Source organism: Plodia interpunctella, chromosome 12 (genome assembly GCF_027563975.2).
Source record: "Plodia interpunctella isolate USDA-ARS_2022_Savannah chromosome 12, ilPloInte3.2, whole genome shotgun sequence".
Taxonomy (NCBI): Eukaryota; Metazoa; Arthropoda; class Insecta; order Lepidoptera; family Pyralidae; genus Plodia; species Plodia interpunctella.
In genome coordinates, this window is record NC_071305.1 from 1,030,296 (window position 1) to 1,043,854 (window position 13,559).

At 39.1% G+C, this 13,559-nt stretch overlaps 1 protein-coding gene across 1 annotated transcript; it reads left to right on the forward strand.

Moving 5' to 3' along the window:
* The first annotated feature begins 1,146 nt into the window (after positions 1-1,146).
* PlexA (Plexin A) lies at positions 1,147-13,194 on the forward strand. The gene is made up of 3 exons (XM_053752347.2): positions 1,147-1,285; positions 6,167-6,285; positions 6,981-13,194. Exon 3 carries the CDS (start codon positions 7,063-7,065, stop codon positions 12,751-12,753), a length of 5,691 nt encoding a protein of 1,896 aa, XP_053608322.1. The 5' UTR covers positions 1,147-1,285; positions 6,167-6,285; positions 6,981-7,062; the 3' UTR covers positions 12,754-13,194.
* The last annotated feature ends 365 nt before the right edge of the window (positions 13,195-13,559 follow it).

A 13,559-nucleotide genomic window follows, 5' to 3' on the forward strand; every position in this document is an offset into this window, starting at 1 on the left:
AGTGAAGACTTATTAAAATATGAACTTCATACAGGTAAGATCTTCAGTTAAAATCAAGTTTATTTTCATTTATGACCCTGTGGTCACCTCTGGTGACCAGTAGACACAGTAGACCAGACCAGACCAGATAAATGCAGAACATAACCTAAAATAGTGTTGTTATTTTCAGGATAATCCACTAAATCATTCCTTTTTCTTTTAAACTTGCACCACGATTGCGTAGAAGGTATTTTTGGTCGTATATCTGCAACAATATTGAAATTTGGCGCTTTTTGCCTCCATTGGCAATGTTTGTGTACTTTAGTTATACCAGTAGCGCCATCTGCGCTGAGCTTTGCGTAATAATATGCCCTATTGGCAAAACTGTCATAGGGCACTTAGCCTTACTTTAAATTTGTAGTTAAAAGTACTTTTGACTAAAACTTCAATAAAATCGAAAATACTATTGACTGCTAGAAAATCAGTCACACTCACAATCATTTAAACTTGTTAGGATAAAAAAAAATTGATTAAGATTTTTTTTTCAACAAGTTTTGCGCCTTCTACATATTGTAATTTTCAAACCGTTCCTTCTGAAATGACTTTTCCGGGGGATTTGGTATTGATATTCTTTTCTATTCAAAGTTTTGAATCAAAGCAATCTATGGCCCCTCGCTATCCAGCAGTACATAAAAACACATAAAATCCAATCATTAAAACATTAAAATGTCCTCACATCATATTGTATGGAGTAAATTCGATTTACTAAATCACAGATACATATAAGAACATATGTAATGTTTATCTGTGTACTAAACTTTTTTCACCAGTCAATCTCAAAAATATAGGCCATAGTTTAGAGATGTCGTGAACGCATTATATTGAAACATCTTGGAAGAACGCACCCAATTTTGAGCACAGTGATGCCTCTAGTGGCAACTTGCAGAAACTAATGCCGATCGGAAGCCTTCGGTTATTTTCGGGTCAGTCACGCCTAGATTCGTTCGAAAAGCGAAACCAAAATCATTCCACGGCGATGTACGAAGACTGATGCTCTTGTCGTGGAGAACTTGTGCAAACGGAGTATTTCATACCTTGAAACGGGCTATAGAATTCAATAAAGTTATTTTTATAAGTAAAATGTTGTGATTTTAGCTGTCGATAGTGGTGTAAAGTGTTTTCGTTAAATAAGTGAAAATAATTGAAAGAATAAATACGGTGTGTAGTGGTGCAATTGTGTTTCCTTGCTGGATCCTGGATTTTATGAGGATTGTTGACTTTAACCTGAGAGATTATTTATTATCAGGTAAGAATAGTTTTAAATCCGGGCTTATTTCTTTCGTTTAGACGAAACGCGTGGCGTTATTCCAATGGCTTCCTTTTATCGACTCGCGTGCGCGATAATGGCGACTTCTTTTCGTATCTGTCAGCGGGTTATATTGTACAAAATAATCATAGTGAATCACAATAATTGAGTGGAAATGTTGTGGAAATATTCACGTAATAGTTGCATTGTGTTTTTGGTTTATTCGTGCGTAGGTTGGTATTTACGTGGGTGGTAGTCGGGACTGTACCACGGAGAATAGTGATAGTTTTTTGACCGGTCACAGTCGTTTTACGTATTTTTTGCAGCAAAATTATGATACCTTATTCAGTATTTAGTGATTTTCAAATAAACAAATTTTGACGGACACAATATTTCGCTGAATTATTATATTAAACAACATTCAATTACGCCAAATGCCCAAATAATTTAATAGTGGTATCTTCTAATTATTGATTTACTGTATACTAATGAACATTTTTTCTTTTTTCCTATCTAACCATCATCACATTATGAGAAGCAGAAAGGCTATGCATTAAATTGACTTTGTTTTTTGACTTAATATTTTTATTTTTTAAAATTTTTATTTTTTGCTATTTATCACCAGTACTAACTTTTTAGACATCCTCCATCAGACAAATGTTTAGTTCACCATGAAATGTTCAAAGAAAAGTGTTGTAGCTTTCCCCTGGGTCTGGAAATTGAAAATATTTGTTAGATTTTTATTAGCAAAAATGTACTTTTTTCGATTGTTGCAATTTCATATAAACATTTAGCAGTTCATCTTGTGTGGTGATATACAAATCAGTCCCTATCCTGAATTTTACTTTAGTACATGCTATTCTCAATCTTGGCGTTGGCAAACTCATAGTTTTAGCCCATTTATGGTGTCATAACATAACAAGATGTCCAGGCATGTGTATGTATGTTGTGCTATTTAAAGCTTTATATATATATCTTAATAATAATATATATTTTTTGTGTGATTTTTATAAATATAGCAAAAATCTAAGAACACTTCTTAATCTAGGAGTAATAGAATGTCAGTTTCATAAATGAATATTTATGCACTTGCACATGTTTTGATAATGTTGAATTTTAATTATTATTAATAAATAATTAGATCAGAATTTTTCCATACAAATTGAGTAATCAGCTGATATACTTATGACAAGAGAAGATTGTGTGCTGTTTTCGTATTCTTGGATATGTAATATCTGAGCATATTGTACTATTGGTTGGTGTTTTAAAAAATACATTCATAAATGTAACACATCAAACAGCATTAAAAATTGTTTCACAAATGTTGGATACCTATAGGGCTAACTGGCCATTCATTTCAGGCAAATTTATCTGACAGATTACAATGTGGTATTTTATCATGTTTTGTATTGTGTAATGTTCATCCTGTTGGCCTTGTATCAATTACTTCTATCTATGTAGTCATCATCAGGATTCTGACACAGAATTTTGAAAACTTGTATCCATAATCTCAAAAGGAACCACAAGGTCACTATATACAGGTATGATAGTCAGGTGTATGTAATATTTTTATCAATTCTTTTCAACAAATAGCTATTTAACACCTGTTCTGTAATTAATTCTTTCTTATCATTATCATTTGTATTTTGCATAACAGAGCAAGAATATGTGCAAGACCATAAAAAATAAATTTGTCAAGTTGAACCATAGAGGGTGAGGGTTTCATACATTAATTAGGTATAAATGAGGGGTTTAGCTGTAACATATACCGATGGGACATTAGATTTTTCTTGTATTTCTTGCATCTGTCCTGTTTATTAAGCGAATTTTCATTTTGGAGTGTATTGGAATTTCCTTATCGCACTAAACATAGGTATAGTTAGGTCTATAGGATTTTGGGGGACTAATTTAAAAAATAGGAAAAATATTCCCAAATATTAATTGAAAGTGCTTGTTTTGAGGATGTCATTACCCCCAATTTTCATAGCTATTAATTTTCACACAATTCTTTTTGTAGTTTTGGAGTATAACTAGCTGTGAAGTTCAGATAGACAGACCCATAGTGAGTGATTTTAAGGGTTCCCTTATTTCCTTTTGAGGTACGGAACACTAAAAACTAAGCTAGGCATGTATTTGTGTTCTCTTTCATAATCAATCAACACCTCACTATTGTAACGCAACTCAACATACCAGTTTAATTTTTTTGCCTGTTCTAAAGATTACATAATCTTTAGCTTCCTTTATGTAGAGGCAGTTTTTTCTTGACTTGTGTTTGAATTAAAAAATAAATATGGTTACCATGTACATAGATAGTTATCTATACATTATTACAATCTTATGTTATATAAAGCCATTCAAACATAACTAATAACCACAGACCCGCTTAAATCAAACTAATTAACAAAATGAATCCTAGAAATTTTATAAATGCGAAAGTTTGTGAGGATGTACTTATTATTATGTGTATGTATGTTTGTTTTGTCTTTCACGCAAAATCTACTGAATGGATTGTTATGAAGTTTGATACACGGGTCGGGTATTAATATAACCTGGAATAACACTGGGTAATTTTTATCCCGAAATTCCCACGGGAGCGAAACCCCGGGGCCCAGCAAGTAGTTTTGTATTTCAAAATAAGCTGAGTAGGTGGATGGTCGCGAAATGATGTTAGGTGCAAGTGTCAAATCCAGTCTGATACGTCAGGTGACAATTGGTCAAGCGTTTTTTAACCGATTTTTTATTGCTCTATCAAGCCGTGAATTATTGACAATTCGTCATGTGAATTATTTGTCATAGGTTAAGTCTATTTTTGTGTGTATTCCTCAAGTTTTTGGAAATTGCTAACTCGTTAGAGTCCATAGGTAAAGCAGTTCGATAGTGTACCGTCCAGTCTTCGAAAATTGAAACGCCTCGCGTTTCCATAATATTCCATAAAAATGTTACGCTCTTGAGCAGACAATAAATTCGTAGACGGAGGTTTTACTTTAAGCGCTATAGCTTAAAATCTAATGAGTATGAACTAGATGTTGCCTGGGGAGATTACCCGCCTCTAACGTACAAACTCACAAAGTTACAAACGCCTACCTCTTTATAATATTCGTATAGATTTAACCCCTTGCAAATGTAGATGTTACATATTTGAATTAGTCTTCATTTAGCAAGCTGATAAAATAGCCTTACGCACAATGGCCACTTGTATGTAGTATGCCCTTGATTCAAGTATAAACGTTACGTGCATATAGACATATATATATAAACTCCGCTTTTCTTAAGTCTTGGTGAACAATTTTACCATGTCTTGTGTTTGGGTAGCATCTCTTCAAACTAAAATTTGAAACAGATACCTATCTTCAGCCGATCAAGTATTTTTTTATATTATATATATTATTTAGTTTAGATATCAATGCATATGTATGACGAGTGAGCATTCAGGATCGGCACCCGACGATAAAAACGGATTCACTGCTTGTGTCAAAATTTACACATTTTGTGTCAAAAAATTAATAATATGACACTTTTCTTAGTTTAGTAAAACTTGGCTGATGAGATAAAATTAAGATTAACCTTAGTAAGGTTAATCTTTTATTTATTTTATTGCCCTATTCTTAGTAAGGTTACCTTACTAAACTGTAAACACTGTTACCTAGTGGTAATCCAGTGTTTACAGACCGTTAAGACAACTGTGAACCGAAAGATACCTGGTGCAAATTCTACTTGTGACATTTGAGTTTCTATTCCAATCTGACTCATGTATATTATCGACTGCTATTTGCTTCCGGTGAAGGAAAACATGACGTGTATGCGTGTATGTTATACATTGTAATTGAATGAATGAAAAAGTTTACTGATATACATAAGTAATATTATGTGTATATGATCTCGAAACTTAACCTTTGCCGGCTAACGTTGCAACGGTTAAGATTCGCTTTGTTATGATAATCACATGTTATGAATTATATTCTCTTGTTTTTGGCCATGACAATGTCCGTATTTGTCCATCAGGATTGTTTTTATTTTATACACATATATGATAGTCTTTGTCGGTTTGTATGTAGACAGAGCCTAGACGCCGTAAAACTTCAAAACTACTCGTACCTACTTTCAGCTGGATAGAGGACTTATTGGAATCGAGATTCAGAAATAGTAGGTTAAGCAACCTACCTAAAAATTATCACTAGTATTAGTCCTTACCCTTGATTTATTTTGTTGTGCACGGAATGTAATGCATCTGCAATGAATGAAATTTAAAAATAACAATTTACTTTTTGCTTTGAGTTTATTGTTTGTAATAAATTTAATTTTTACTACCAAATATCATTGATTTGTTATACTGTTATTGAGCTGTAAGCAGCTCGCCATATTGTTATCGAACTAAGTAATGGTATTTATTGCACATTATTTATTTTACAATTAGCATTCCCTAATGACAATTTAATAGTTATCGTTATAGTGAATGGGAACATTAAACCCTTATCTTATAGTTATCGGTCTAGGAGACTCAGAGCATATACTAACACAGGAAATGACGATTATAATGTAAGAGCGTTCACTTCAATATTGGCTCGGTTGGGTTGTCATGTAGGCGGCCGTGCATCATGGCTCGTTTGCGACCATGGCTTTCGTTCACAAGTTGCCTTTATACAAACTGTTAGATTGACCTCATTTCTGTTATAACTAGCGGCCCGTTCCGGCTTCGCTGTAAAACCATAATAAATTATACACATAAACCTTCAGGAATCACACTACCTATTAAAGAATCCGTGTAGTGCAGTTTTAAAGATCTTAGTATACATATAGGGACAGATAGAAAACGGGAAGCGACTTGTTTTATACCATGTAGTGATTCTGGATCTGGATATGTATCATGTTTCTTTGTTACAGGTCTCAACAAGCCAGCATCGCCGTGCACGCATTATGAGATTATCCTCTACGCGTTTATGATCTACAATTAGTAAACAAATTATTCTGAAGATACCGACGCAATCCAAAATGCCCTTTCTGTAAGTATTAATTTATGTGTCTCGATGTTTTTTAGTTCCTCCAATAATTTTACTTTATCGTTGCGCTACCACGTTCACTCCCTTACGAACAGCATGCCAAGTTATCTTTTTTTTATTCCCCCCTTTGAGGATGCTGAGGCTTTCGTCGGCGTGTGACTTGTATCAGTGCACTGACCGCGTCGAGGTCGCCTGTGACCGATCTTTAATGGAACTAACCTATTTTTGAACGATAAATCTACTCAAGTGTTACTCAGCATTCGCTTTAAATAGCTTCTACCGATTCAGTACCGTAAATTGACACTGCAACGACGGCAGATGTGACATGAATTGGCAGTTTGCGTCGCGATTCAACGATGTAAAGTTTGTTGTTTTATGGAACAAAAATAGGTTAGTACCATTATCGCTTTTTCTCTTAAGACGGTCATTGTGCGTCGTCGCTTCAGCTCGCGAATTCGCACCGATCGCACTGGACCTCCGACAGCGTGTAAATGTGCGCACCGCGAAATGTAAGCACAAAACTTTAAACAATATCAATAGTTAGGTTTCTATCGTCTTCAGGCTTCACCGGTTGACATAGGTCTTGTAGGCATTTAGCAGGCGGCGGAACGGTGCGGTGCGATGGGAACGAAGTGGCGGCGGCTGGGGATGACGTACGAGCGCGAGCAGTGCGCCTGAGTGGGTGTCTCGCGTTGCAGATGCTTGGAACGGGCCGGCTCGAGTGGTGTGGTGAGCGGGCGGCGGCGCGCGCGGTAGATTCCGGCCACATGCCCCCGCGCCATGTGGCGCGTGCTGCTGGCCCTATGGGCTGCGTGCGCCGCCGCGCGCGCCTCGCAGGACGTGGTGCGCAACTTCACCGACCCGGTGTCCTCGTCGACTTCACTCTTCAATCATCTCGTCGTCGACCGCAATACCGGCCGTGTCTACGTTGGCGCCGTCAACAGAATCTACCAGCTATCACCCGACCTCGATGTCGCGCAATCCATCGTCACGGGGCCGGTCAACGACTCTGCTTTCTGCACCTTCGACTGCCCCCCGAATTTCGTGAAGAAACCAACGGACAATATAAACAAAGCACTCGTAATAGACTATGCTACGAGCCGGCTAATAACGTGCGGTTCAGTGTTACAAGGACTGTGTTCTGTGCGCAATCTAAATAACATTTCTCATGATGTGCATGAAATCCGTGAGCCGGTTGTGGCGAACAATGCGTCGGCGTCAACAGTGGCATTCATTGCTCCGGGACCCCCTAATCCCCCCATGACCCAGGTCATGTATGTGGGAGTTACGTTTACTGGTAACTCTCCCTATCGTTCAGAAGTTCCTACTGTCAGCAGCAGGTCGCTGGAAGATGAACGTCTATTCATGATTGCCCGGACGGCCGTCACCACAGGGACTAGAATGTTTGTAAATTCTTTATCTCGTGAACGTTATCCTATAAATTATGTGTATGGTTTTAGTTCTGAAGGATTTAGCTATTTCTTAACAACGCAGCTAAGGGCAGTCGGTTCTGATACATATTATAGTAAGTTAGTGCGTGTATGTCATGATGACGAAAATTATTATTCATATACAGAGATACCTATGTCTTGTACAGGAGAAGGCGGAAAGAATTATGGGTACAATTTAGTACAAGCAGCTTTTGTTGGTAAACCAGGTTCGGTTCTTGCTGGAGAACTTGGAATAACAGCTCAACACGATGTCTTGTTTGCAGCATTCAGTCAAAGTGAAACGATAAACACCAACACGCCTTCTGATTTGTCAGCCCTGTGTGTGTATTCTCTGAAAGCTATACGCAGAAAGTTTATGCACAATATCAAAACTTGCTTCAGTGGCAATGGTTCACGTGGCCTAGATTTCATATCGCCGTCCCATGCATGTATCGGAACCAAATTACAATCTATCAGCGAAGACTTTTGTGGTTTAGATGTAAATACACCACTAGGAGGCGAGCAACCAGTGGAAGCCGTACCAGTGGCTAAGTTCAAGAAGAGGCTAACTGCAGTGGCGGCCACAGCCACTGGGGATTATACTGTAGTTTTTGCAGGAACAGCGCAGGGACACCTGAAAAAGATAGTGGTTGAAAGTCCTACTTCCGCCTTTGAGTATGGAGATATTGTAGTCGATGAGGGCTCACCTGTCAACAAAGACTTATTCTTTGATACTCAATTAATGCATTTATACGTAATGACTGAACGTAAAGTATCTAAAGTTAAAGTTCAAGAGTGTAGCGTATATAAATCGTGTTTAACGTGTCTCGGAGCCAAAGATCCATATTGTGGATGGTGTTCCCTAGAAAATAAGTGTAGTTTGCGGTCAGACTGTCAAGAGGCAGCTAAAGATCCCTTGTATTGGATCTCTTATCGCAGTGGACGTTGCACGACTATTACTCAAGTAACACCGAACCAACTGCAACGAACGACAGCTAGAACATTAGATTTGCTAATTGAAAACTTGCCCACACTTAATGGACAATTCTTATGTGCATTTACAGCTTTAGATCGTACCTTAATAACCAATGCTACTAGAAAACCTTATGGTGTTAATTGTACCACACCGCGCACCGACACGCTCCCACCGATCCCTGCTGGTCAACATCATTTCACAGCCAAACTGTCGGTGCGCACCACTCAGGGACCTGATTTTGTAGCAACAAATTTTACATTTTTCGATTGTAATACGTATAGCTCGTGTACTCAATGCGTCAGTTCGTCTTTCCCTTGCGACTGGTGCGTTGATGGACATCGTTGCACTCATGATACTGCTGAAAATTGTAGAAACGATATTTTAGTGACTGGCGTTAGTAGAATCGGCCCTAGCTATCGTTCAGGTCCTGGCTTTTGTCCCACTATCAATTCCACAGCGGATGGCACTAACGAAATTTTGGTTCCATCCGGTGTAAAGAAAGCTATAAAAGTAAAGGTTCATATAATAGGACAATTTATAGTCCAAACGAGGTTCGTTTGTCAATTCAATATAGAGGGTCGTGTTACTCATGTCAATGCTCAACTTCTAGCGGATACAATTTATTGTGAACCTGTAGAATTTACGTATACATCGCGTGCACCAAACATTACTGCTTCTTTCGCTGTTATTTGGGGTGGATCGAAACCGTTAGACAATCCGGATAATATGCATATTTTGATTTACCGTTGTAATGATATGGCTGACAATTGTGGCATGTGTCTCGCTTTGCCGGAAAAGTTTGGATGTGGTTGGTGTCAGGGCTCCGATCGCTGCGAAGTTCAGGAACAATGCGGTATACCTAGTGTATGGTTAAATCGTACCCAAACTTGTCCAAATCCTGACATATATTCCTTCTCTCCTGAATTAGGTCCTTGGGATGGAGGAACTAATATTACCATCGAGGGTATTAATTTAGGTCGAAACATATCTGACATTTATAATGGAGTCACTATAGCAGGGATTAAATGCCAACCTATTATAGAGTTGTATGTAAAAACTAGCCGTATTGTTTGCACTGTAGACGGTCCAGGTGAGGAAGTACCTCGAGATGGCCCTGTAGTTGTTAGGGTTGCTGATTATCGTGGTGAATCTAAACGACATTATGCGTTTGTCAATCCGAAAATAAGTTCAATTCACCCTAAGTATGGCCCACAATCTGGTGGTACTATACTTCACATCAGAGGGGAATATCTTAATGCAGGCAGTAATATTCAAGCTTTCATAGACGATTTGCCATGTCCTATTCTTAACGTTTCGAATGAATTGGCTGTTTGCAGAACTAGCCATTCTTACCAACTGAAAATGGGTACTCTACGAATGCATTTCGATACAGGTGTGCGAACTCTGGAACGCGAAAAATTTGAATATATCGAAGATCCCGTTGTTGATTCTGTCGAGTCGGGTCCGCCGCTCGCATCACAACGTAAACAACCGAAAGGCATACCATCCGGCGGGATTAAAATAAAAGTGATAGGCCGTAATTTCCATTCTGTACAATCCCCACAAATATATGTTTATCACGATAATCGCCCTTACATTGGCCCTTGCAGTCGAGTAGAATTTCAGTTTCAAACTCATTTGATTTGCGAATCTCCTGGTATAGAAAGCGCCGGTCTTAACTTGGATCCAGATAAACCTTTAGAATTAGAGTACGGGTTTAATATGGATGATGTTCAAAGCGTGAAAAATTTAACTACTAGGACTGGCAACGCTTTCTTACTTTATCCAGATCCAATATTAGAGAAGTTCGATGAGGACGTTAAGTATTATAAGTCTGAATATTTAACTATTAATGGTCAAAATTTAGATAGGGCAGCTACGGAAACAGATGTAGAAGTACATATAGGTGAAAGTTGGTGTAATGTGACGTCCCTTGCGCGGCATCAGTTGACTTGCCGTCCGCCGTCTCGCGACGAATTACCTGATGGGGTTGATACTCCTGAAGTAGTCGTCAAAGTTGGGCGCGCAGATCCTTTCTATATAGGAAAATTATCATATTCGTCTCAGGCTGGGCTACAGACAGCTATTAGCAAGCCAGTATTAGTAGGCGTAATCGCCAGTATAGTGATACTGTTTTTAGTATTTATCGTATTTTTAATTATGTATAGGCGAAAATCAACTGAGAATATTAGAGTACTAAGAAATATGCAAGAACAAATGGATATTTTAGAATTAAGGGTAGCTGCTGAGTGTAAAGAGGCGTTTGCTGAGTTGCAGACTGAAATGACAGATTTGACGGGTGACGTGACGGGCGGTATACCATTCCTCGATTATCGCACTTATGCCATGAAAATTTTGTTCCCCAATATTGATGACCATGCTGTCTTACAGTGGGAGCGTCCAGAGCTTACTAGAAAAGAGAAGGGTCTCAGAATGTTTGGGCAGTTAATTATGAACAAAACATTCCTTCTATTATTTATTCGTACTTTAGAAAGCAATAGATATTTTTCAATGCGCGATCGCGTCAATGTAGCTTCACTTATAATGGTGACTTTACAGAGTAAGATGGAATATTGCACTGATGTATTAAAAACTTTGCTTGCTGAGCTCATAGAGAAATGCATGGAAGGGAAGAGCCATCCTAAGTTATTGCTTAGGCGAACTGAAAGCGTTGCTGAAAAGATGCTGAGCGCATGGTTCACTTTCCTGTTGTATAAATTCTTACGTGAGTGCGCTGGCGAACCGCTTTATCTTCTATTTAGGTCCATGAAAGGACAAGTAGATAAAGGTCCTGTAGATGCCATAACTTCAGAGGCTAGATATTCTCTAAGCGAAGAAAAACTAATTAGACAGTCAATAGATTTCAAAGCTTTGACCGTTAGCGTGTCTATATCGCAGCAAACTATCTTTGTTAACGGTTCTGATGCCACAACTGAGAACGTCCAAGTAAAAGTTCTCGACTGTGATACGATAAGTCAAGTTAAAGAGAAATGCTTAGACGCAATTTACCGCGCTACTCCTTACTCGCAAAGGCCGAGTCGTGACGAGCTCGATTTAGAATGGCGCACGGGTGCCTCGGGTAGATTAATACTCTATGACGAAGATTCGACTACTAAATGCGAAGGCGAGTGGCGCAAGCTTAATACCCTCAATCACTATCGCGTACCAGACGGCGCTTGCCTCAGCTTAGTTTCCAAGCAAAGTTCCGTGTACAATCTTTCTAATATGGAAAAGAACGACAAATCTCACACTTACGAGACACTTAACCGCGGTAAATATGGCTCAGCAAGTCCACCTGCTAGTCCGTTGAAATACGAACACGGCTTTAAATACTGGCATCTTGTGAGACACCATGACGGTGACGCACACAAGGAGGGAGAGCGGGGCAATAAAATGGTGTCAGAGATTTATCTTACTCGCCTTCTCGCAACCAAAGGCACGCTGCAAAAGTTCGTCGATGATTTATTCGAAACTATTTTCAGCACGGCGCATCGCGGCTCCGCTTTACCTTTAGCCATAAAGTATATGTTCGATTTCCTTGACGACCAAGCACTACAACACGCAATTTCCGACCCCGAAGTAGTGCACACATGGAAAAGTAATTCTCTTCCCCTACGTTTTTGGGTAAATCTTATTAAAAATCCTAACTTTGTATTCGATGTTCATAAGTCTAATACTGTAGATTCATGCTTGTCAGTTATAGCGCAAACGTTTATGGACTCGTGCTCGACGTCCGACCACATCCTAGGTAAAGATTCGCCTTCGTCTAAGCTTTTGTACGCGAAAGATATTCCAGTTTATAAAGAGTGGGTTGAGCGTTATTACGCGGACATTAAGTTGATGCCGGCGATATCCGACCAGGACATGAATGCTATGCTAGCGGAGGAATCGCGCCTTCACACTAAAGAGTTTAATACTAACTGCGCATTGAACGAGCTATATTCATACGCGATGAAATACAGCGATCAGCTTATGGTGACACTCGAGGAGGACGAATTCTCGCAGAAACAGCGGCTTGCGTACCGCCTCGAGCAGGTGCATAGCCTCATGGACTATAATATGTGAACAGTTCCTAGAGGCTTGTGACACCGGACCCACCGCTCTGTATATAAAGCACATATCTATGCTCGTCGATTGTATATATTAGATAGTGTACAGTCTTTAATATTGTAATTTTTGTATAATTTCAGCCAGAAAGTCGTTTTTTAATTTTATATAAATGGACTTTGTATTGATTTTACACGACGAACTCGGCCGGCTACGGTCGTGCCACAGTATGCATCGTAAATTTAAAAATGTGTATGTCTGTCTATGTGTGCTCGCGTCGTACGAGTTAATGTTACGTCGATCGGTGTATAATGTGTGTTGCAAAGAAACATATTGTAAACTCGCCGGCGAGCGCATCAAGCCTCGCCGACGGGTGATTTTTAAATTTGTACTCGCAGTCTACTTAACAAATAGCCGCAAGTCGGCAATTCCATTAATAAATAATAATCGTCGAATGTACGTTGTGTTTAATTGTCTGGTTACACGGCAGCGCATCGTCATTTTCCGCGCTTGACGAAAGCCCCCGCGTCTCGGCAGCTGTAGCAGGGTGAACGCGGTACGGTGCCTTCTCGCCTCTCGCTATCGCACGAAACCCTTGTCACTCGATGCCCAGCCCCAACGGCATGACACTGCGAGAAATAATTTTGACGCTATATAGCACCATCTTGCTTTATCTAGGCTACTTTGGAATCTATACAAATATGATGGAAATTACAAAACGATGCGACATGAGAACAAGATTTGAAAACAAGCAAGATGGCGGTCGACGCGGTGAAAACGTTAATCGCAGTGTCACGACTTTCGGGCAGCACGTCATTTGTCAT